General features: G+C 35.4%; 1 protein-coding gene across 2 annotated transcripts in view; it reads right to left on the bottom strand.

Moving 5' to 3' along the window:
* Positions 1–26,163, bottom strand: part of NT5DC1 (5'-nucleotidase domain containing 1) — a 110,517-nt gene that overhangs the window by 3,925 nt on the left and 80,429 nt on the right. For both annotated transcript variants that reach the window (XM_039870757.1, XM_039870759.1), the window contains 5 exons: positions 15,591–15,765; positions 13,712–13,809; positions 11,509–11,627; positions 10,250–10,402; positions 2,405–2,573 (listed from right to left, as the gene is read on the bottom strand). In XM_039870757.1, coding sequence (XP_039726691.1) covers positions 2,405–2,573; positions 10,250–10,402; positions 11,509–11,627; positions 13,712–13,809; positions 15,591–15,765 — 714 coding nt within the window. The remainder of the gene's footprint in view (positions 1–2,404; positions 2,574–10,249; positions 10,403–11,508; positions 11,628–13,711; positions 13,810–15,590; positions 15,766–26,163) is intronic.

Genomic DNA, 26,163 nt, shown 5'->3' with positions numbered 1-26,163 from the left:
AAAAATAAACCATTCTTTCGAAACCAATGAAAATGAGATATTATTTCAATGAGTAAAATATACTGACATATGGGATTTGTATACTGGCATAGAAGATGGACCTTTGGGAAGGTCGTACATATCTTAGGGTCATCATCATCATCATCATGATCCTACCATTAATTCAGATAAATATTTTGCTTTATTTTCTCTCACATTCCTCCTGTGAAGGAGGAAATGCAGGCTGGTATTATTCTCCTCAATTTAAAGAAGAATCTGAGGTCAAAAAACTTAAGTATATTTACTACTTCTAAACTGGAACTGAGACAACTAGCAAAGCTGGATAAAAATATAAACATCAGAGTGAGTCATTGGAGAACTGAAAAGGCAACCAAGACCTGAGAACACAATTCCTGAGAAGGAGTAATAAGTGGAGATATAAGCTGACATTCTGCCACAGCTCTTTCTCTTAGGCACTTGAAGTCTGGCTGGGGGCAGGGACAGTTACAAGTGGCAGAAAAACCAGTAGAGCTTTCGTCGGCCTTGAAGAGCTGCAAAGAAAAACTGAGGGGCTAAAAAAGCTCTATAAAGGAAGGGGTGGAGAAATGGACTCTGCTGGTTTTCTACTCAAGCCCCTTCCCAAATTCTGAAGGGAACTTTAGAAAACTAAGAAGCAAGCAGAAGCACAAACCTCTGTAAAGCAGAGTGGATTTTTCAGTAGTTTCTTGGTATTGAGAAAACGGAGGGATGAATATATATGACCTGAGAGAGGAGAAGGGTCCTGGGGAATACTCTAGACTTCCAGTTACATATTTCTGAACACAGAATTTGTTATTACGAAGTGATTCTCTTTCATGTTAATAGATATTTCCCTTAATGTCTACTTTGTTTCACATTATAATTTAGTGAACACTTTCTTTTGGTTAAAGTTGTTAGCATGGTATCTCTCCTAAATCTTTTGATATCCAAACTTTCAGTGTCCTTATGTTTCAGAGATGTCTCTTATGAATAGCCCATAGTTGGGTTTTGTTATTCATTCAGGCTTTCAATGAGAATATTTAGCTACCTACATTTATTGTAATTACTCAGGTTTAAATTTATCATTTTACTGAATGCTCTTCATTTGTCTTGCTTATTCTCTTTTTTTCCCTTATTTTCTTTTGGATTCTAAAGTTATTTTATATTATTAGCTCAGCATGTATATGTATTGTATATCATTAAAGTTCTTTTGATTACAACATGCATTTCTGACTTATCTTTTACCATATAAGAATTTAAAACACTTTAACTCTAGCTGTCTTCCCTTTGAGATTTATATGACATTGTTGTCATGTTTTTATATTCTGTATTTAAACCCCAGAGGACTTCATTTCTTTTTATTGTTTCCAACAGTAAATATTCATTTTAATTTTCACATATCTATCCTTTTGTTGCTATACAGTCCTTCGTGCATCTCCAGTCTTCCAAGAGGCATCATTCTTACTTTTTCATGAAGAACAAGAGCTGTTAGCATTTACTTTAGCATAGGGCTTCTGGAGATACATTTCCTCAATTTTTATCTGTCTAAAAATCTTTTGATCTATTTTCCAGTGCACTCATTTACTTTTCAGCTATGTTTAATCTCCTGTTAAACCCATCCATTAAATTCTTAATTTTGATGTCTCTACCAAAGTTCTCATTCCTTTCTTTTCTGTACTTGACCACAGTAAGTTGTAAGAAATAACCTTGGTTATTTCTGTTTGTGCAGTCTCATTTCCTTGTGTGCCTGGCTAGTTTTCATTACATGCTGAACCTTATATTAATTGTTTTCAGAAATAATCTGAGTCCTAGAATGTTAATATTCCATAAAAGAATATTCACTGGTTTCTACCAGGTGCCCTGCAGGACTACCAATCTAGAATCTTCTAAATCCAATTTTCGGGATTCGTATGATTTCAAGCTGAGCTTCAGTCCTATTTCAAGTTCATCCTTACTCTATTGTAAACTCCGTTGGGGTCTCAACACAGATTGACTGAGAGAGTCCACCAGGCCCTCTACTTCCATCCCTGTAGGCTCATGAAGCTACTCAAAGACCTACTCCCTTTCTTTGGTGCTTGCTCTTGAGTCAGCAAACACCAGGGAGAAAAGCAGCCCCCAAACTCAGGCACACCTTACTTGGCCTCCTTAGCATCTTGTCTTGGTAATTTTCCCCTACTTTTATCCTATGACTCCAAGCAGACTTAAAAAAAAAAAAAAAAAGTCAGTCCAGCTTTTGTAGTTGGTCCCAGGAGATGGGCATGTCCTAATTACCTAGATTGTCATATATAGATATTTCCTAAGAAAAGTGTTATGGAGAGATTTTTTTCTTTTAAATGCAAAATTTCTAGTATTTAAGGTCATTATTATCCAGTAACAGGTAAAGCTTTATAAATATTTTCTCCCTTACCTGCTATTGCTTCAATACTTGGAATTGCAATAGTGCTGTAAGTACTGATTCTCTTACAAGACCATGTATAAACCAAGGAGTCTTCTGTATTTTCCAGTCTCGAAACAGAATCGATAAAAAAAGAGCCCCATTTTTTAGATGATGAATTTAGAGGCTTTGTCTTCTGTCCCTGAAACAAGAGAATAGAACAATGAAAAATCATTATTAATGTTCAATCTCATAAGTATTTTCCTCCACTAAGTAATAAGTCACAATAAAAAAAAATCTGTAAGAATTTCAGTTGTTTACCTTAACCAAACTATATACTACATAACAAGTAAAACAAAGCTTAGAAGTCCTTTAAGGTAGCCTCCCCGGCTTTGTGTGGGAACCCCTTCTCATCCTTAGGGACCCGGCCTGGATGCCAACCAGGATGTTTTCCTTGACCTCCACACTCAGATTGGATTAGGTTTCCTCTAATTTCCTATATCCCGAGTTTGTCCCTAATATATTATCTCATACTATCTCACATTTATCATGCTATTTACTTTTTACCCTTGACAGATTATTAACTACATAATATTAGGAACTTTCTTATGTATTAGTGTAATCCTAAGGCTTTAGTGCCTAGGACAGAGGAGGCACATAAAAATGGTAGACTAAATAAAAGACTCATTCAATAAATACTTCATAGTGTTTTATGGATATGACATAACATTAAGAACTTAAAAAAAATCCTATCATATCCATGTAATCTGGATTTTACAATCTCTTATCCTGTTCTGATGAAAATTTCATTTTAGAGCAGCACAGTCACAAATTAGCCTCTAGATTCATAATTCCATGAAGTGCTGAAACTCACTTTATGAATCAAGATGAATATATGTTTTCAGAAGATGGTGTTTGGAAATCACTCAGCATGAATTGATTTGGATTTCACCAAAGATATTTAAGAGCAGCATAGAATATGAATATTCATGTTGCTGTGTATACATTTAAGGTGTATTTCAATATATCTTCTTAAGGTCTAAAGAACAGTTTACAAGATAAATTTCTTTACGTAGTTCATTATCTTTTCTAAAATAATGAATCAGAAGAAATGAATCACGACTCACAAACTATATATAGATAATAGTTTTTAAGTGAGTGGTTGAATCTAGGCTCCTCTCTATTCCTATGAGAAAAGGAAAATAGACATATTTACCCTTTCTGGTTCAATGAAGTATGGATACTGCTATGATCTACATGTTTATGTCTCCCAAAATTCGTATGTTGAATTCTTCACCTCCAAGGTGATATTAGGAGGTAGGGTCTTTGGAGGTGCTTAGATTGTGAGGGTAGAACCCTCCTGAATGGGATTAGTGCCTTTATAAAAGTGACACCAGAAAGCTAGCTTTCCCCTCTGGCATGTAAGGGTACCGTGAGAAGACAGTGGACTGAGAGGAAGCAGGTCCTCATCAGATACCAAATTGACCAGCACCATGATCTTGGACTTCTCAGCCTCTAGAACTGTGAGAAATAAATGTTTGCTATTTATAAGCCAGCCAGTTGATGGCATAGCAGCCCAAGTGGACTAAGAAAGATGCCAATCTTTGTTCATTCTAATGTTGGGGGTTTTAATTACACACTCATACACACGCACGCGTGCGCTAATCAAAAGAATCATGCCATTTTCTGAACACATCAATAAGAAACACTTCTATTTTTGTTAGAGCTTTATATATTATAGGTATCATCCTTTAATGATAAGTGTTCTCACCAAGTTTCTATCCTCTCTTCTGCTCTCTCTGTACTCTCTCTCTCTTAGACATTCATTATGTCCTAGTTTTCCTAATTCTAACTAATCTATCTCCCAAAAGCCAGTTTGATCTCATCCTCCAAATATTTCAAAGAAATAGGATTCAACATTAAATCAATCATATCTCCCTCCTCACAAAAGCAGTTTTCCTTGACTTCCCTATTTATATGAATAAAACCTATCATTTCCAATTGCCTATGCTTGAAAACCAGCTATGTTGTAAGTCTCAACCCCTACCACCAGTACCAGGTTCATCATTTGTGCCTCTAGAACATCTACCTGCAAATTCTCTTTCTTTCTCATTACTATCCACTTGTTCATGTTTGTGTTACCTATAATATGGGCTGCTGAAACAGCTTCCCACAGCGTCCCCTTCACTCTCTACACAGCTGTTACACGAAAATTTCAACATTGTTACTCTACGTTCAAAAATTGTTAGTGGTTCCTCTGGCTGACAAATCTGCACATGATCAAGACTGCACTGTAGTCTGTACATTACAATCTCTGTACACTTATTCGTGTTATTTCCTGAACCAAGAATGTTATTTCTATCATTTGAAAATGTACCTGTTCTTCAATGTTTATCTCAAATTCTACATTCTTTGTGAGGTTTTCCCTAATTCTCCTTGATGAAGTATCCACCCCGCCTTATTTAAAATTCTTTAATAACTTGTACACTGTCCAGGAATTTATACTTTATTTCTATATTCAAGTTCCCTACTCCCTCTATCCTCATATTATAATACATTCTGTAAAAAGGAACTGTGTCTGACTCAATGGTAAGTCCCCAATACTCCTAGGCTTACACAAATTAAAAACTCAGTACAGGTATATGTTGAACAACAGAATGGTGTTCGACTGGCTTTGTAATAATAAGTGGCCTTATTAAGACATCTCTGCTAATCCAGTAAGCTCTTACCTATGTCTGATATGTGCAATAAAAATTTTGAGTATTATTCTGAAATGTGTGTGTGTATAGACACACAGAGCTACCAATCTTGCCTCTCAATCTCAGTGTGAGTGGATTTAATTAAGGACATATATAGGACATATATACGTAAGCTAAGTTACATATAGATCTCTATATCTTTATGAATAATGATTCATTTAGTCTTGAAAATGAAAAAAAATGTTTATGTGTGTATATATATGTGTGTCTAATACCATGACCTCTGACCAAAATGGAAAGGTTTCAAGATAAAAACAAAAAAACAAAATAGAAACAAAACCCCTGAATATAATCAGTTTCTTCTACTTAACTTATAATTTAGTTTTATTGACAAGGCTTATCTGTAAAAGAACCCTGAGAAAAAAACATAACCAGTTGAAAATATCTCACAGAACTATGAAATGCAATGAAGTGAAGCTTTAGCGAATATTGGTTCCAGTTTGTTTTTTTAAGTTAACTCATACAAATGTATCTCAGACTATTTTATTAGTAACCAATTAAAAAACCCAGACAGTTTTATTAACTTGATTGCTTTAAGGAAGTATAGATAACACCACTGTTTTAACTGGCACTTCATGGATTACTAGTGAGGATGGGCATCTCCTCTCATACATAAGCTTTTTTCTTTAGTCTACTGCCTGATACCTCTTGTCCAGTTTCCTATCTGAATGTTCCATTTCTTATGTGCTAGATATAAAATCACTGTTGGTTTTTATTAGGTTGAACCACATGAAAGTGCTGATTTTGAACTATTCTTGTCATACAAAAAATGGCAATTTTATAAGGTTCCATCTAGATGGATGCTGCAAAACACTTTTCTCACTGGTTAACAGTATTCCAGGTATCTTGAACAAAACTATTTAATATTGATGCAAAGTCATCAACTTTTCTACTTATTGTTGCTCTTTTGGGTCCTAATTTGAGAAATCCTTCCTTGTCCTAAGGTCACATGAATGTTTTCATAAATTTTCTTCACTTAATTATACAGATAAAATTTTACTTTCCATAATCCATTCGGAATTAGTGAAAAAGGAACTCATCTTATTTTTCTCCACACAGAAACTACGTGTTCATTTAGTGAATTGTCTATCTTTTCTGATGATTGATAAATCTTCTATCATATATCACATTTTCATGGTAACTTGGAATGTGATACAGGGGCATATGTCTGTATTTTTTTTCCTCTGTTCACTAACATTTTATATATATTTTGTCACCAGTATTATATTTTAAAAAATTACTGTAACTTCCTAACATGATTAGTATCTGAGAGAGTGAGATTCTTTCCTTTCATTATCCTTTTTTACATAATTGTCTTAGCTATTTTTGGGCCTTCAGTTTTTTATCTAAATGCACTTTGTGAAGTTCCACCCAAAATCTTTCTGGGATTTTCCATAACATTACACTAATTTTATAAATAAATTTAAGGAAAATATGTAACAGTATAATTTTAAATCATGTCTTCATAAATATGGTATATCTCTCCATCTATTTATTTGTATTCAGAATTGTTTCTAATTGAGGTATAATTGACAGATAACATTAATTTCAGGTAATACCATGTAATTATTGGATATTTGCATATATTGTGAAATGTTCACCACAATAAGTCTAGTTAACACCTATTGCCACACAGTTACAAATTTTTTTGTGATGAGAACTTTTTTTAATATATAATACAGTATTATTAACTACAGTCGCCATGCTGTATGTTACATCTGCATGACTTATTTCACAACTAGAAGTTTTTACCTTTTGTTTATTTCCGATGGCTTTCTATGCTAATGATCATATAACTCCAAAATAATCACAACTTGGTGTCTTTTCTTCTAACCCTAATTCCATATTTCTTTTTCTTTTCTTGTGGTGTTGGCCAGCTCCCTGTTACATGATATAATTCATAACAGGTATCTTTGGTCTAGCTAAGAACCTTAAAGGCTATGTGTCTCCATTAAATATGGCTTTACATTAAATATTACCTTATAGATTACACTCCCACTGGGTTTTTTTGTGGATAGCCTTTCTCTAATTACAGGCTGGCTCCCTCTTTTTTGCTGAGAATTTTCATCATTAAAATGAATTATTTTGGCAACTAAATTTCATAGCATGTTATTCTAAAAACCCTGAGAATACTGAAGGAAGCTAAAGAGGAGAGCTCCTTTTCTTTTTCCTATGGAGGGTAGTCTTATGAAATGAAGACTGTCCCAATAATGACAAGATTAATGAAATGACTTTTATTTCTGGAAACAAAAATCAATGGAAACAAATTATTTTTCCTTAGTCTCCATAACTAGGCTTACTTGAATAATTCAAATGGGTGATTTTCGTTTATCTGTCATGCTCCAATAGAGTAAGTTATCAATAGATACATTAAGATTTCAGAAAGTCTCTTATATAAGCCTTTCAAGTGCCCTTTGAGATGTTCTCTGTCCTTGAGATACTTGTCACAAATGAAGGGAGGTGAAAATGATCTTTATGTTCCAGATGGTTTCACCTAGAATGGAAATTGCTTTAAATATGTGAGAAATTGAATTCAAGTCTAAGTGAAACAAGAATGTCCACAGAATGTGGGAAATGTAAACGTTCTGGTTCACTTCATCAATCCTGAAATGACTTGGTTAATTTGGTTTCCCATTATATTGTTTAAAGTTCACTTACACTGAATCAAGTAACCACAAATATGTAATTAAATCCCTTTGCATTCAGGCTTTGTACTCACCAAAAGACTGTACATGACACATGTTCTGTGTTTGACATTTGGTTAAAAAAACTACACTCCATCTTTCTGAATAATCACAAAATAAGCAGAAGAATGCCCACGCAAGGCTTTCTGTTTAGTCCTCTTTATGGACTGTTTCCCTCCTCTGTAGCAACTGAAGATGTTTGCATTCTTGTCTCTTCCACAGAGAAACAGGAAAGAACCTGAATTCTCCTGGCGTGCTGAACTTACACCTGACTTTGGTGTGCCGACAGAAGTGTGCTGTGCAGAGGAATGGATCTGAACTTAAATATGAAAGCAGTCTCATTTTTAAAAGTTGTGGTTTTAGGTTTAGGTCAAAGACAATTTTTTAAAAACACACAGAATTATTTTAAAATTATGCATATATGCCTTTAAGCATAAGCAGAAAGATGCATGATTGAGAGTTTTCCTTTAGCAACTAAGTTGGCCTGAAACATCTGCTAAGGATGGGCACATCAATTCAAATACTGCCTCAAAAACAAACCACAGAGACATAATGGCAGTCGGTCTGACCAGGATAATTTTGAAGTCACATAGTATGAGGATACTTTGCTTTTTCAACATAATGTGTGGGACACGATTGGGAATCCCACAGCAAAATATATGCTTCGGACCCCAACAGAAGAGGGGACTCCATCTTCTACAATTCCACTTTTCCTGGAACCTCCATAGTATGAGAGATGTTAAGAGTTCAGGGCTAAAGCTGGATCCTTAGGCCTTATTCTGTCACTTGGCCAAACCCTCCTAGTCTTTGCTTCCTTGTCCATGTTTGATAGAGCAGGGGTGGGTTGGGGAGGTGGAGTTCGATGAGAAAGGAACATTATTTATTTTAATTCTAACTTGGGAACTAAAACATTCAAGCTGTTGACTCACCATTTTCTGTCCAGGAGCCAATTATTAACTATTATGTGTTTGTAACTAATTAAAAAGAGAAAAGGGGGTCCATGGAAGAAGGATGGGGTTACTGTGTACATATTGCTAGAGGAAACTTTCCTACTGATTTTTCATTTTATTATCATACCTGCATTCTCAAATCATTTTGAAGAAACCAAATCTCTCTTTAGTGAAATCTTTTTTGAAAGTCACTCCAGTTGGAAGGCCCACCTTCTGAAAGGTTGTTTTAAAGCTCTTCTTAACTGAAATTGTCCAAAGAACTTACAATAATGTCAGGTTGAGGACTAAATGCTACTCAATGGAAACCTCAAAGAAACCTGATTCCATTATTCTAACATTTTGTTAGGTCTGCTTAGTTATTTTTTTCTTTTAATAATAGACTTTTTTTAAAGATCAGCTTTAGGTTTACAGATAGAGCAGAAAATTCAAAAAACTCTTATATAAATGTGTATATTATATATATATATATATCCCCCTCCTGCATCCCCACCATTCTCTCTCCATTATTAATATCTTGTATTAATTGGTGTGGTAAATTTGTTACAACTGATTAACCAATACTGATACATTATTATTGATGAAAGTCTGTAGTTTACATTAGGGTTCACATTTTATGTCGTACAGTTTTATGGGTTTTGACAAAATCATAATGTCATGTACCCACCATTACAATATCAGAAAGAATAGTTTTACCATCATAAAAATCCCATCTTCCATTTATTCATGCCCCCTTCCCCTGAACCCCTGGTACCCACTAGTCTTTTTACTCTCTATAGTTTTGTCTTTTCCAGACTGTCATATGGTTGGAATCATATAGTATGTAGCCTTTTCAGATTGGCTTCTTTCACTTAATACGTACTTAAGGTTTTTCCATGTCTTTCTGTGGCTTGATAGTTTATTCATTTTTATTGGTAGTTTTTGATATGATAATTGTTTTTGATTTGAAATTTTCCTTCTTTGTAATTGGTCCACTGGAATGAATTTAGAAAAATGCATTTTATTTTCTGATCTTTCTTTTCTGCTTCTTCTGGCTTTTAAACAAACACTTATTTTCCCTTTCTAGATTTATGACATGTTTTACTTTTCTTTACCTCAAGTCTTCACCTACATTCAATCTGGGGGCTCAGGAATAAGTTTAAAGGAGCTACCAATTTAGTTACGTTAGACCTGTGAAGAGAGAGCAGGAGAGTTTTCATGGCCAAGCATAAGAGACAGTATGAGTGTAGTGAGTCAGGATCTGGCTGTTCAGCATCAGCCGAAAAACATCCATGGTGCCACAGCACTGAATGAAAGCAGAGGGCAAGGAAGACAGATGTTATCTTGGTATCAATTAAAAATTATCAATGAGATCAACTATAGAGCTGAGATGGAAAGAAGATCACAATAACTGTCAATAGATTTCATCATTCTTTATACAAACACTTTCTAACATACATCAAACATAAAGGTTTTTCCTTCAAAGAAAGAGCTAAAGAGAACCCTTACCTCGTATTTTCCTCTCTTCTCTAGAGGCTCTGATTCCTCAGGTTTCACGTCTCTTTCCCCTTTGAGCTCTTCCAGGATGAGGACTGTCTCCCAATTACTATAATGACGGGCTGGGTAAATATCTGAATGCATGCTGTCACCAAAGTAAACAACCTGTAAGTCAAAGAGCAAATTCTGTTTGAGGCATGAGAACTGTGAAAGAGAGTGGTGTTCATTTCATGAAAGGCAGAAGTAAGGCAGGTATTGTAGTAAGGCATATTACACTTCCTTGAATAACTTCACAGGGGGCTGCTGACTGGCCCCACTGGGATTGCAGGGTGCCATGTTTACTTTAAGAAATTATATAATACATTTGCAGGTACAAGAAAAGCAGAAAATAAGTGATTTTATTCAATTTTCTGAAGGAGTGAAAGAGTCCATATGTTTACACTTAGACCTGCCCCTAGACTTGAAGAACAGGGTGAGATATTAGAGATGACTTGCTACAGTGAGTTAGATCAGCAGGAGGGCACATCACAACACTTTACCAAAGAGTTTCTGGGTCCCACCCAGACCTGCTGAAACAGAATCTCTGAGAGTGGGGTTGGGCAGGTAGACTCCGAGAAGCTCCCCAGGTATTCTGAGGCAAAGCCCCACTAATCTAGTCCACACCCCTTTTACAGATGAGAAAACAAGGTTAAAGGAATATGAACGAGAACCTGCAAGTCAGGATGCTCTGTCCACTAAACACCTCAGGAGTTCCCCGGGGGCTGTGGCACCATGGGAGCCAATGGAGTAGGACTCAGTTACCCACTGATCTCTTCGCTCGCAGGGCTCCCAGCAGATTTTTTAGATGAAAGGTCCTGCTGTTAAAAATGTACCAATGTCCAACATCAACAATGTGACCAGATGTCAAAAGCAAGTGTGTCTTTAGACTATCATCTGCAGTGTAATTTCAGTTATTTTATATATATAAAAACTTTTTGGATAGATTGTTATCAGGACATCATTACTCAGGTATCCCACATACTAATCCAGTATATCTCCTAGATCTGTGGCTCCTTCTTGGAATCTATGCTCTTTTCTGTTACAGATAAAGACCCAGACTACATCAACAAAGGAAAGGCTTATTTAAGCAGAAGAGGTAAGAGAAGAAACTGATATAGGCAGAGGCAGATATTTTCCCCACAGATAATTAAGCTGAATACATTATGGTTTTAGTTTATAATGGTTTATGTCTGCAAGTAGGCATCCAGGACTCCGCCTCAATTAGAAAATACCTTGGGTTCAGGTTTGCCAGTCATTTTCTTCAGAAGTTCGTACAAGTGGACAGCGTTCCCTTGGGAGTACCAGCCAGGTTTATCCAGAGATGGCAGTGGCTCCTGCTCCTCATCATTCTCTGAAAACAGTTTGACAATCATATACTTTTTAGTTTAGTGAGAACACCCAGTTGAGTAGACTACACTCAGTAATGGCTGTGAGACATGTATGAGAATGAACCACGTGGGGCCGGGAGCTAGCATTCAGTGAGCATCGACTATTACAAACACGTCACGGATACATAAATAATAATTATTACACATTTTTAAAATAAAAACATGAAAAATAAATTATTTGAATATTTTATATACAATTAAACATTTTTTTAGAGCAGTCTTAGGTTCACAGCAAAATTTAGAGGAAGGTACAGTGATTTCCCCTATACCCCCTGCCCCTGCACATGCATAGCCTCTCCCATAATGGGTGATACTGATATGTCAATGTAGGTCCATCAACTGAAACACATGTACTACTCTGGTGGGGGATGCTGATAATAGAGGATGTATATATTATTTGATATTCACGACAACTCAGTTAATTAGAGAAAATAAGGCTCAGGGAAGGTATTTTGCCCAAGGTCTCATAGCTGGTAAGTGATTTATTATTAACAAAACTCCACAGCTTACATTAGGACTTCGAATTGGGCCTAGAAGACAGTGGGTAAGACAACAGCCCCATGGACCATCTCTAAATTTGGATTCCTGGACCTGAATATGGCTCACGCAACTGTCACCAACAAGATACAACTATAGCACAAAAGAAAATTTTCTCTGGCATCCGTGAGGACACCCATAATCTGTTAGTTCCACCCTGGAGCCCCAGCCAAATCTCTGTGACATCTTTATATAATAACCAAATCAGTGCTGTTAATTGTCTTCCATATATATGAAGAACAAACAGGTCATCAGTGGATAAAGAAAAGAAGGTGAACTTTAGAATTCATTTTGAACTTCATTTTATGAAGTTTATTATCTTTGCAATCGCTCTCAAATTCATTGATAAAAAAGGACTATCTTATGAAAAATACAAACCAGTATTACTTTCCTAAACTTAAACTTTGTCATAATTTTGATTTAAAGCATTCTTAAAAGCTGAGTAGAATACATTAATTGAAAAACATCTTCCTATGAACATAGATATTCAGAATAATTTTCTGTACCAATGTTCTATATGATGTTCAAATTATTCCTCAAAACTTATAGCCTAATGACTAAAAGTTAAAAAATAACTGTGGTAAAAGTAGAAAGGAAAATAACTTCAAGGAAAAAAAAAAAAAAAGCAAAAATTTCTGACCGTTCTGAACTAGTTGTTCATCAGTCTTTTGAAATGGATCACGGTGGCTACTAAACTGTTATAGAGTTTAAATTCTATTTGATAACTTTTAAGGTGATATAACAGCTTTATTTTATTATTTAAAAGTTAAAAAAATTTCAATTGCCATTGACATACAATATTATATTAGTTTCAGGTGTACAACACAGTGATTAGACATTTATGTAACTTACAGTTATCCCCCATAAATCTAGTACCCATATGACACCACACATAGTTATTACAATATTATTGACTATATTCCCTATGTTGTACTTTACATCCCTGTGACTGTTTTTATAATTGGCAATTTTTACTTCTTAATTGCTTCCCTTTTTCCACCCTTCCTGCTATTCCCATTCTTTTTCATCTGAAAAATGTGTGCACTCTTTTCATTCCACCTCTTCATCAGCCTCTTCTACATGTGTGACAATTCTAACCACCCTCCTTGAAGGCTGAGATTGCTCCCCAGAGAGGACTGCTTTGTCTTTTATGATCCTCATGTATTCCGCAGGCACCTTTGTTCTAGAAAATTCAGACATTACAATTAATTCATCCCTCAAGTATTTAATGAAGCATTTATGCAGGCCCTAAAATCTAAGGTAAACTCCATGCCTTTCATTTTTATAGTCAGGGAGAGACTGAGAAACAAATGATTATGATACAATGTAGTAGAGTAAAATTTAATACAAACATAGGTTTATTATCTTCTTTCTCTCCCACAAAGAGAAAGACATAGGGTCTCTTTTATCTTTTGTTGCACCTAACACATGGTTGTTACCCAGCAGATTATTTATTGAATAACGGAATGAACAAATCCTAAATAGAAGACAAAAGCAAAACGTAGTTTACCTAGTGTCCGGAAAGGTCTCTGACTTGGTAAATGGGAGAAGAAACCGGGCTTCAGTGCATTTGTAATCACAATGTCAAAAAGATCGGCAAAATCATTCCTAAAAAGTAACACATTTTCCATAAATTTATTTAAGGAATTAGAAACGGTCTATAAAAAACAGAACTTAATGTTTGCCTACCTACTTGACCATAGATAGTATCATTCCTTATCTTTGGATTACCTTTTTACATGCTTTCTATACATTTTAAGGTGAACCTGGAAACAGAAGGTAGTTTAGCACTAATATTCTTGACAACACCTTGAAGTATAAATATAAGAAAAGTAAGAGCACATTAACTCATTAACTCTAGGTGCTAAGCCTTCTCAATATGGTAATAGTAAGTTAATTCAATAGTTTCTTACAGCTAGAAATAGTCACAAGCTATGTCTTCCTATTTGAGTCCTGAAATTTCTCTGGATTGGTTAGCTTGAAGAGATATTAGTAATTCTGTGTGTCACATGGGTTCTATGGAAACCTAGCATTATATCAAGTCTGGTGACATCTTTCAGAAAGTATGCAAAATGTGAAGAAGATACTTTATTTTGAAAATCGGGGTAGTTTTATAAAGGGTCAATTTTTAGATAACAACAGTAAATTGTTTTTTAGTTTGTATTTAATACTATATTTAGGATTATTTGAGATGGTAAAGAAATGGTAGTCCTTGTTCCCAAGGGCTCCGCGATTTTATTGGGGAGACGATATTTACCCAACATATCTGAATACTTTTACAAACCAAAACTGTATTAAAGAGAAATTGTGACAGGCAGGAAAAACTTTGGTTATCTATGCTAATGAAAAAGAGATTAAGACTCCAGAGTTTTTATTCTGAAGTATGGTTCCACCACCAGGAGAGCAAAGCTCTCTGTAAAAGGCACCTTTCAAGGCATCCAAGACTTCAAGCTTTAATTCACTTCAAGGATCGCAAGCCTATGTATTATTCAGAAAACAAAGCATCCACTCAGACTGTAAGTATACCATCGACCAATTTAAATCTACATGTGCTGAGAAACATGTAACCAGGGGTCAGTTTAAAGCTAAAACTTGCTTCATATGCAAAGCAATTCAGTACTTGCTGAAATCTGAGGAAATGTCATGAGGGGTCTAGTAGCCCATTTTAGAATCTTGCTTGGACCTTGGATAATCTCTGGTATTGCCCAGAAGAATGACATACATAAGTATTAACACTTACTGAAAATAACCAACTACTCTGCCTAATACTTTACCTGTATTATGCTATTGAAACTCCTCTTCATATCTATGAGGTATTATTGTCCCACTTTTAAGGTGACGGAATGGAGGCTTAGTGAGGTTATAAAACCCGCCCCAGGTCACACAGTAAGTTGCAAGGCAGGGCTTGAACCATGTCTGTTTTATTTTCAAGTCTATGCATTTATAGTGCCTCAATTTTCACAGATGTCAATCCCATCCCTGGCTGTGCTCAATGGTGAAGGACAAGGATACACACTGAAAAGGCTACAGAGAAGTTATACTCGTTATCTGTCAGTAAGTACAATCTGCAACTTAGTATCCCTCAATAGTCATCCCAAACTGAGAAACCAGATTCATGGAAGACAGCTGGAAGGACATGTGTTTTCTCTTCAGAAAATCTAAAGCCCAGATCAGTAAGCTACGAGCATGATGAACCCCGGTAATGTTGCTTTGCTAAAATGTACTAGGGGTTTGTTGGGATCAGCAGATGTTGAGGGATGTTATGAGAAACGACCACTTGTCACTCAGCATTATTCAATATAATATGGTCATGGTGGAGCCTTTTTTAAAAAGCATTGGTCTAATTTGCTATTGGTAAAACCAAGAAAATGGAATGTCTCATTACTTACCCAAGGATATGTTTACAGAGAAGTCTACAGTAATCACTGTGAGAACTAGTGATTAACAGAAGAATTTTCCCAGCATTCTTTAGCTGTCGAAGCCACTTTTTTACGGATTCAGGACATCTGTGTAAATACCTGCCTGGATCTCTTTTTATTTCTGGAAAATACATTCCACAGTTTTCTGAAAAATAAAAACATCGAGGAGATTTTTTTTTTTTTCATTTTGGACTCTGTATTCTCAAACAAGTTACCCTCTCTCAAAACTATAAATAAAAACAATCTAGCAATCAGTATTGCTTCTTAAGAGTACTTCTTATCCTTTACTTAAAAACTAATGATTGAAAATGTAGTTGAGAATATGTGTTGGCTATTTGACAAGAACTGATAAACTGTTAAAACATAACAAACAATATAATCGGCATTCTCAAATCAGAGATAATCTTACTGCAGTTTTAAATATCGATTGATTGATATTCTTTCAATCACTCAACAACTATTTGCTGAATACAGATAACAAAAAAATAAATATGCAGATAATGCACCATGAACGCATCTTTGGCATGAAGCAGCCAAGAAGGGAGCTGGGTTCCTCAGAGTCACAGTAGTATTGTTTCATATGAAACTCAGACGAGAAGGGTCAGTCTATTACAGTCTCTGAGAGGTGCTGAGACAGGAAGAACAAGCCAGAAAGGCCAGAAGGCACGGTAGTGGACAAGGAAAACTGAAGGACCTGAATCACTGAGCTGGGGCTGCTGGCTCTGCCCCTTTGGGTGTTTAGAGAGTCCAACGGGTCATCTGAGCTGTTGTCCTGGTCAGATGCACTCACAATGCTTGACACGGTGCCTTAAAAGTTGTGGGTATTTAGCAGACAATTGCAGATGTGGCTGAAATACTACTAGATTCATGAAGCATTTTAGAGATGCTGTTCTCTGGGTATGACAGCACTAATAGAGAGAACCCAAGTTCTTACTTTCTTTAACTGCTATAAAAGAAAAAAAAATGCATTAACAAAACAAGAGGTGAATGAGATTATACTGAATGATAAACTGCAATAGATTTGGGCTACACATGCAACTCTGTATGCTGTCATATACTTGAAATAGCAGAAATGAAGGCTACATTTCAAGAATATCAGGACAGGAAAAAAGAGTCTCTAAGCAAAAAACAAAACAAAACAAAAAAACACAACAAAACCAGAAATGGTAGCAAATACTATCATCTGCCTGCCCAAATCCACTCCCCGTCTCCTCTGTTGGAAAGTACTCTTATTTTGTTTGAGGTTTCATCCTCTGCCGAGGGGCTGGGCACACAGGGAGGGCGTAGGTTTCTGTAGGTCTAACCTATGATGGCAATTCCTTCCCCTGTCAGTAAGTTGTTTAGGACCCTGTAAGAGAGCCAGGCATGGCCAGTGAGACTTGAGAACTCTGCTGGGGACCACTGGAATCCTGTATACCACCCATCCCTTCTATTCTGGACTTTGCTATGGCTACATGTTCTACCTAGAACTGTGGCAGCTAACTTCAACATGAAGTGCAACTCTGACATATCAATGATGACTGAGTGGAAATCTGAAAAGAACCTTTGGCTGATGACATCACTGGGTCTCTGATTAAGAAACTGAATTAACTGTTCAAAGTATCACGCAAACTCTGAACTTCGTCTGGTCATGCAAACTAACTCAATTTAATGATAGCTTAAACATTAAGTTTACCAGTTATTTGCAACTTAGAGCATCTTTCTTCAGAAAAATAGTATGTTGTAGGAATCGATCATAATTAGACCAAAAAAATAACAGAATGTTATACTATGAGAATAATATTCAGACATTGGGAGACCAAGAACAAAAAGAGTTGTGCTCTTCTTGTATTTTGTCCTACTGGGACATTTTGTGTAAAACTCTGGGATCCCTCAATATCCCAGAAGCTATGTAATGCATAGCTATGTAATGTGATGCTATGTAATTTTTTAAAGCTTTTTATCCCCAAAGCTTAAAAATATTTAAATATATCTTCTGTTTTTCAGGGAAAAGAGGGCACAAGTAAGATAGGGCTAAATAAGAAAGAGAAAATAATACAAGTAAGTTGCTAGGAAGAAAACAGTTTGATGAGTGACTATCAAAGTAATGGCAGAGGCTGTGACTCAGAATTTATTATACCTAAAAGTCATATGTGAGATTATTTTACCTAGAAAAGCAAAGTTTTTATAGCAATAAGAATTTTGTGAGTTGGATAACAAAAGATTTATAGTACCTAATGCTGAAAACATTTACATACTTAAGCTTCTGTAGTTAGGAACAACTGCTGAGAAAAAAACTATTTTTCCTCCTTAGCTATACTTATGCGCTTAGTGCCATCTAGTGATCGAAATACAAATTACTGTTAAAAAGTTACTGTCCCATTTCCAAAGGAATTAAGAAAACAGCATATACATTTAAATGCTGTATTTTAAAATTATTGCCTAGATTAATTTTATTAGTATCCCTTAATAAGCCTAATGCAGAAGAGTGCAAACATAATAGTTTAGCTGGAGAAAATTACTCCCTGAGGTAATAATGTGAGTGTCCTGATTTTGTTCACAAGCCAGACTGAAATGAACAAAGTAAAAGACAACCCCTATACAAATAGAGACCCAATAGATTACGGGTTGCTCTTACTATAAAAGATCACTGACTTTTGTAACCTCAGATCATTAAAGGAATAGATGTAATTACACAAATAAACACTCATCTTTTAAAAAATTTATCTTTGAGATACCACTGACATATAATATACAAGTTTAAGGTGTACAACATGTTGATATGCTACATCTATATATTGCAATATGATTCCCACCTAGCATTGGCTAATACCTCTAACACGTTACACCATTTCTATTTTGTGATGAGAACAATAAGATCTAGTCTCCTATTAATTTTTAAGTGTATAATATAGTAATGTTGTCTATAATTCACACTCATCTTTTTATTGAAATAAATCAAGCTACTGAACCAACAGAAGAGTTAGGTTAAACAAACTACATTGAATTATAATTGCTAATTAAATTAACTTCCCAAAGAGACTTTAAAGTCCTAAAGGTTGGTAGTATATCTTTCTGCTTAGCATGGAGCAGGCATTCAATGAATGAATACCTAAATTAGTGGAAGGGCAGACACAGGAGTATTTGTGTTTATTTATATTCAAAGTAATATTATGATTCGTAACATATAACCTGTGAATGACAAAAAACTGCCCTATCAAAGTCACCCTTTCTAAAGTACATTCATTTTTTTTACCTCCACTGAAAAAAAAAATCATGTTTAATTATATTATGCTACTGATAGATTAACACTGACTGGACATGACAGGGAATTTAGACCGAAAGTGGAAAGAAAGAAATGGTCTTGTTTGTTCTCAACTCACAAAGTGGCCTGTGTTTTCGGTTAATCTCAAAGGAATTCTATTTTACTGCCACTTTATGTAACTAATTTTCCTGACCTTTCCACACCTCTAATATCCTTAGATGCTAGTATTTTCTATGTCTACATGGGATTAAAAGTAAATTTTTTAAAAAGCTAGTTATAAAGAATAAAAGTTTAGTTATACTATATTAATAAAAACTGGTTAATGCAGAGTCATGGAAATAACAACAGCAAAGTGTTTCAACAGTCTGATATGTACATAAAGTGGCCCACATGTATCAAATACGATTCAGGATTTAGGGGTCTCTAGTGATAGATAAAAAAATACAAACTTAATATTAAAAATACTTTTTTAGTTTAATAGACAATTGTGCCACATCACTATTTCTATCATTGCAGAATAAGTAAGCCTTTTTCTTGTTAACTGTATTACCTCTGTCTGTGCAACTTGTGACTAGTTTCTAAAGCTGTTGTCCCAGGGGATTAGAGATGTGGGGATGCAAACACCTCCACCATCAGCCTCCAATTAAGGTGTGCTGCTCTTTCTGTGGCAGACAATAATTTAGGAGAGACTGAAACATTTACAACCTTTACAAGTTATAGAACAGTATGCAAGTGAACAGCTACAATGTTTAGTTTTAGCTATGAACTCAATGTACTTGCTGTAAGGAACAATATAATTAATTTTGTGAAATATACATATATACATATGCCTCTGTGTGTGTCTGTGTGTAATTTTGGCCAAGAGATATTGAATTATTTTTTGAAAGATGGAAGAGATAAACAATAGATTAAGTATGTTCTGAATTTATTTAGGGAGGGCAAAAGATGAAACTGAAATTTAATATTAAAACAAACATTTCTTTTTATGATCCATACATGGTTTGTTTCTATCTAATATATTTATAAAGAAATCTAGAATATCTGGATTGAATGAAGTGAAAGAAATACCATTTGTGAAGATTTAACAAAACAAAGGATTTTGCTTAGGGTAGGAAATTAATCAAGAACTAACAACATCTATTTATCCAGCTTTTCTGGCCTTGAATTCCATATCTCTGGCAATAAGGATGCCTCCTATCCTCCTGGAATAGGGTGGCTACCGTCATATGGGAGATTTATTTTCTTCTTTCAGCGGGGATAAAAGAAGGTCAGAGTGTTTTTACACTGGCTATTTCTCAAGTAACTTTAATTCAAAATGTTAAATGTCATATTTTGGGTCAGCCTGCCCTGAACCCCATCACCTCCAAAGAATTCTATTGTATATACATATACAGAGTGTAAATGACATATATTGCTATGTCAACATAAATATTTCAGTTTAAAGAAAGCCAAAATTAACAAGTAATTTAAGGTAAATTCTATATAGTACTTCTGACTTCCCACCTACTTCAAATGTGAGCTCCATAGAAACTGAGATAATAATAACCAATTGCTGAAATACACAGTGATTACAACAAAAGAAAAATAAAATTTTTGAAAGGTTTACCCCACCCCATCAACTTCAAATCAAAAACTTTTGAGATTTCTTTAAAAAACTCATTGGTCTTCAAAGAAATATGCATTTTAAAGATTATATTTTATCATGGGGTGTATTGTTTTCTTAATTACTTTAGTTGAAATATCCTCAGAAATATCTTTTCTTACTAATAGGCCCAAAATATTCAGAACAATGACTAACTTAGAGGGAATCAACATCAGAATACACAGAGATTATAATCACAAAGGATTACTTATCTAACATCTGGTCTCAGAGTGTATTATATAAACAGGAAACCTCTATACAACTATTTGTTCTTTGTCACATCTACACTTAGGACAACACTTAGGACGTACACGTTAGTGAACCAGATATTGTAATGAGGCATTACTGTTTTTCACTACATTTTTCTATCCAAAACTGGATTGCATCAGTTTTATACTCTATTTATGTTTTTATAAAATACTACACCCGGACAAATTATCTCAAGTTAATTTAAGAAAAGGGAGAAAACACTAAAGTTTTAAATTAATAAGATTTTAATTCAGATAATTGTTTTGATAGAGGTATTAATTTTGTAATGTAAAATTTGAAATTATGGACTTGATAAAATAGAAGTGTTAATTTTTCTTTGCTATAACAAACATAGATATGTAGTTTGCTCTGCAATGCTCTGCAACATTGCTTGAAAAATAATGCCCTAATCAATTACAGCTGACATTAAATATTACATTAGTTTCAGGTGTACAGCATAATGGCTAGACATTTATATAATTTACAAAGTGATCCTCTCGATAAGTCTAGTACCCACCTGGCAACATACACAGTTATTAGAATCTCACTGACTATATTCCCTGTGTTGTATTTTAAATCCCCATGATTATTTTGTAACCACCAATTTGTACTTATGTGAGATCTTTTAGCAAAGGAACTTCTTTACATTTCTATTTACATTCTTCATGTCAGGCAAAGAGTAGAGGATAAATAATTGTAGAAGCAAGTATGTGTGCAGGGAGAGTGCTAACAGACAAGATCATAAGGACCAGAGGATGGTAAACCACAGCTTACAAGCTAAGGTTTTATATCTGAAATGGTTATATAAGTATCTAAAAAGCCTATAATATTTATAATCTGGTCCTTTTAAGAAAAAGTTTGCTGATTCCTGATGTAAATACAGTATTTCATAATTATAGGTAGTAACAATAAAAAACAAGTAGTTATAACTCAGAAAGTACTAACAAGGTTAACAAAATCATTAATTTGAGAGTTTTTGTTTGAAGGTTATTAGTCTCTCTGCAGAATATTAGAAAATCATTTGTGACAAATCTGCCTTCTGAAGGACAATATAAATATTTGTTGATCCCCAGGCATGCTGTACTTGGCCCTGAGTTATTCTCTGGCCTGGGTCCTCTAACAGTTTAGTCTATGGAGCCAGAAGAAGGTTATCTTCCCTCTGCCATCTTGTTAAAACAAATCTAAACTTGCCTTTCTCAATGCCTTTCTGATGCAAGTACACTTTACTTTCAGTCTCTGATAAAATGTTTTCAGGCTCATTTGGTCTGTTAAGAGAGCAACAGCAGGGCACAGTAAGACTGCAAGCCCAGAGCTGAAAGCTAACAGCTGGTAATATTTCCCCTTCTCAATGTCAGAGGAAGTAGAAAGATCCAAGAAATGCACATTATGACATGATTACATCATCAGAAGGACCTAAAGAGCTTGTAGCTTGGGATGAATAAAGGCACTGTAACTGCAGAACCAGCTCAAAATGGTCCTATGCTGTTTGACAAGGTGCTGAATTGTTTTTCTGAGACAAGAGACCGAAACCACAAGTCATGCAGCTGAAGCATGGGCAGAGGAGAGAACTCTGGCCTCCAGCTGTACCCGGAACTAAAGTATCACACCCCACAACCCCATGGAACCAAAGGACCAGTACACACTGGAACTTGAACTCCGGAACCCTTTCAGAAGCCACGGATCCAACTGTCCCAGAAGAGCCAGTGTTCATACCCCTTTATCATAAATGGCCAAGTTCCAAGGTCCTCTAATTAAAACTTGCCCCACCGGCACTTCTGCATATCTGTTTCCCCTAGCCCTTAAAACTTAAAACCTCTTGGCCCTGTCTAGCGAGCAAGATGGATCGGAGGCACCACTAGGTCTCCCACCATCTTGGTTGGCGCCTTCTTGATTAATCAACCTTTTATTACTCCAAACCATGACATTTTGAGTTTTGGCTTTTCGAAGCATCAGAGACATGGTTTGGTAACAGCACTATTGCTTAAATTTGGCATTAAAAATTAGCTGCATGAAAAACAGGACTGTTTTTATTGGTACATCAAATTAAGGACTCCTCCAGGTAAAACCTGGGGCACGTTTTAGGGGCTAGCTTCAAAGAAGTACACTGTTAAGTTTCATCTCAAATAGTTTTAAATGTATTTCTCAGGCATAAAACCATCTTAGAAGGTTTTGTTTTCACCAGAGGAAGTAGGCCCACCGATTAACAGAATGCCAAGACAGCACTTGGTATATACATACTATGCTAAATTCAGCTCTCAAAGATACATAAATAATTAAATTGATCCATTATGGGAACCCAGTCCTTATTCTACAATAACCGAGCATGAGGCACAGAGAAAGCCTGGGGGCACAGTTGTAGGAGCCTTAGTACCTAATACAGAGTGCAGCCTTTGTAAAGAGTAGGCAGGGTCTCAGGTAGAAAACAGTAGGAACCTGGGCAGGAAGGGTACAAAGGTGACTAATGCTGAGTGTGGCTGGTGTCCAGAGAATATTCTACTCCAGGCAAGACTTTTAAGTTTCTTAGTCTCTCTCCTTTTCTTCTCTGGCCTGAAGACTTTCTTCCTTTCACCTCTTTCACTCTATCTCCTTCCAATTTAACAATGAGTTTATATATCTTGGGTATTTTTCTGAACTAACGAATGTAACATATGGTTATATTAAGATGACAATCATATGTATTTTTTAAACACTAAAATATGAAAGACTTTTAAAACCTAAAATTGAAACATAAGTCTGTCAGGTTAACAAAAAAATCTTAAAAATAATGTTAAGACTGTCTTTATGTACATAAAGGTTTTGAAAGAAAGATGTTTTTCTGCTTTCTTTCTTTAGGACATATTGCCTACAATAAACAAAACAAATGTTTAGTTCTATAACTGTAGACTCTATTAATGTTAATAGTAAATGTAGATAGAGAAATATTTTCCCCTCACTTGTCCCTAAAACACACGATCCATGAGTGCCCACCTGGGGCCAGACGTGATACAGGCACCGAGGATACCAAGCTGACTTGTGGTTCTTCCCTGCAAGAAAGCCTCAGTGGTGAAAGAACAACAGAAATTGAAATGCAGTTTGAAGTATGCTTGGCTAGGCAGACGACCAACATGCCAGGGCTGCTGGGAAGAAAATGACTATTTCTTCTCAGGCAGGTAGGGTGAGGATTCAAGAGAAAGTGAGACCTGGCTAGGTCTTGGTCAGTAAGAGATGTTTCAACAAGCCATAAAGGGGAGAAATAGCAAACCAGCAGAGAGAACAAGCAGAAGAAAAGGTACAGAGTGTGAAATTCAGGAGAGGTCTGGGGCTGAGAACCCACAAGAATCCTGACTGGGAAGTAAAGGTTGTTCTTGTTGCCAAAACAATAGGATGCTTTTTTTTTTTTTTTTTCCCTGCAGTGCCTTTGCTTAGAACCTTTCCTGTCCAGGCCATCCCACCAGCAGCCTCGAGCCATTACCTCAAACCCATTCTTCTCTTTTCTAAATTCCACCCTGCTTTTAGGCGTCAGTTTAATTCCCACCTTTTCTGGTTTTGTCTCTCCTTTGAATATGCCAACTACTCTGTTCTAGTCCACGTAGTCCAATGAATCTTCTTCAAAGATTCTTCTTATTCATAGATTCTTCTATACAGTTCATTAATTGTATAATAGATTTTTACCTTCCACTTAAGCTCTCTAAAGCAATTTTCTTTGTGCCGTTATAGTGGTTAGCACTACAGTAATTTGATTTTAGGCACATAGAACACATTCAATAAAGGTAATGTAATTAAAACTCTCTTAAGAGGTTAAACATACTCATTTGAAATCTTAGTGAGTATATAGTACTATGTGGTTTAACAAAATAAACCATTTCTTTTGTAGTCAAAGGTAAACTTTATTCTGCTCAAACGAAATGAGGCCTACTATTCATAAATTTTAATTAAATGGCATCTCAAGGCTAAAGCCATAGTGTAAATTTGAATGTTGGTATATACTTAGTGTATATCTTCAATCTTTCAAAATAAAGCACATAAAATATGCTATAAGCAGATAATAGCTCTTTATTAACGCAGAGATCCTACAAGTTCCCAGAAGACTGGAATAAAACAACATTGTAATAATCAAACTATTTCCTGATGAAAAATTATATTGACTTTCTTTTGACCCAGGAAAAAATTTGTTAAGAAAGCATATGACATAAGTGATCAGACTATTTCTTTTTGAAAGGAAAAGAGCTGTCAACATAAATCCAGAAAACCCAAAAGCCTGAACTCACTCAATAACCAAGAAGGAAACATTCAAAATTCAATTTAAATGAGGCAAATATTTTACTCACAGTGTTTGGCAAATTTTAGCAATAAACACTAAATGAGCTATGTGTACTCAATGAAGAAAAATGTGAATGAAAAGAAAATTGCACTAGACCTCATAGATGACCAATAAGAGTCCAACTTATCTGAAAACTATGACAAAGGAAATGTTTTTCCTTCCAGCTTCCAGATAAGAACTCCCTTTGAAACTTCAAAAAGACTTTAAATGTCTCATGCCAGCACATTAAATCATTGTAGAGCAGAGTAGGAGAGAAGGGAGAAATTCATTATTGCAGATGACTTCATTAAGTAATGGTTGCTGTTATTAAGAAGAGTAGCTATTCCATTCCTATCAAAAAGTCTTCAAAGGACAGAGCAGTTCTGTACAGAGTAGACACACATATATATATAAAGCACTCTACAGGATGTGGTACTGGGTATTCCTTGGTGGTCCTGTATCCAAATTAGAGTCCCGATTCAGGACTCAGTTGTGCAATTCACTTGGGTAAGTATCTTAGTCATGCAGACACTTTACTGGCTTATGTGTAAAATGATGATAATTATAGAATTTGCTCCATAAGATAACTGTGTGGGTTAAATGCAATAAATCTTTGTGAAACACTTAGCACAGTGCGTGGCACCTAGTAAACACTCTGTGTTAGCTACTCTGGCTTAAGTACAGGTAGCTAATCAACTGTGAAATGTTATGAGCCACACTGCACCACATAATTGCCCATTTGATTACTATAATGGGTCCAAAGTCAAAGTTTCCCTTGTCAAAGTGTCACTTACCTTCAAAACATTGTGAAAAGTCAACTGAAGGGGAAGTAGGGAGGTCCCTCTTTTTGTCACTTCTACAGCAAAACACTGAGCTCAATGGCTCACTGCTCCATTATACATAATTTCTCAGAGCACTGGGCAGAGAATGGTGGAGACCACAAAATCCCATCTCTTCACCATGCAGATATGAAAATGAGGCTTCAAGAGGGTTAACTTGACAATCATCATGCAATGAGGAAAAAAGCTGACAGAATGAAAATCCTAGTCTCCTGATCTTTTCATTCCATCTTTCTTACTATCTACTTCTATTAACCTTATTATCTCCTATATTAAGGTATTTTAAACAC

The sequence above is a fragment of the Pteropus medius genome, unplaced genomic scaffold (genome assembly GCF_902729225.1).
Source record: "Pteropus medius unplaced genomic scaffold, Ma_sr-lr_union100, whole genome shotgun sequence".
Taxonomy (NCBI): Eukaryota; Metazoa; Chordata; class Mammalia; order Chiroptera; family Pteropodidae; genus Pteropus; species Pteropus medius.
Note: the sequence above shows the minus strand (reverse complement) of the source record. Positions and strands in the feature narration are given on the sequence as shown.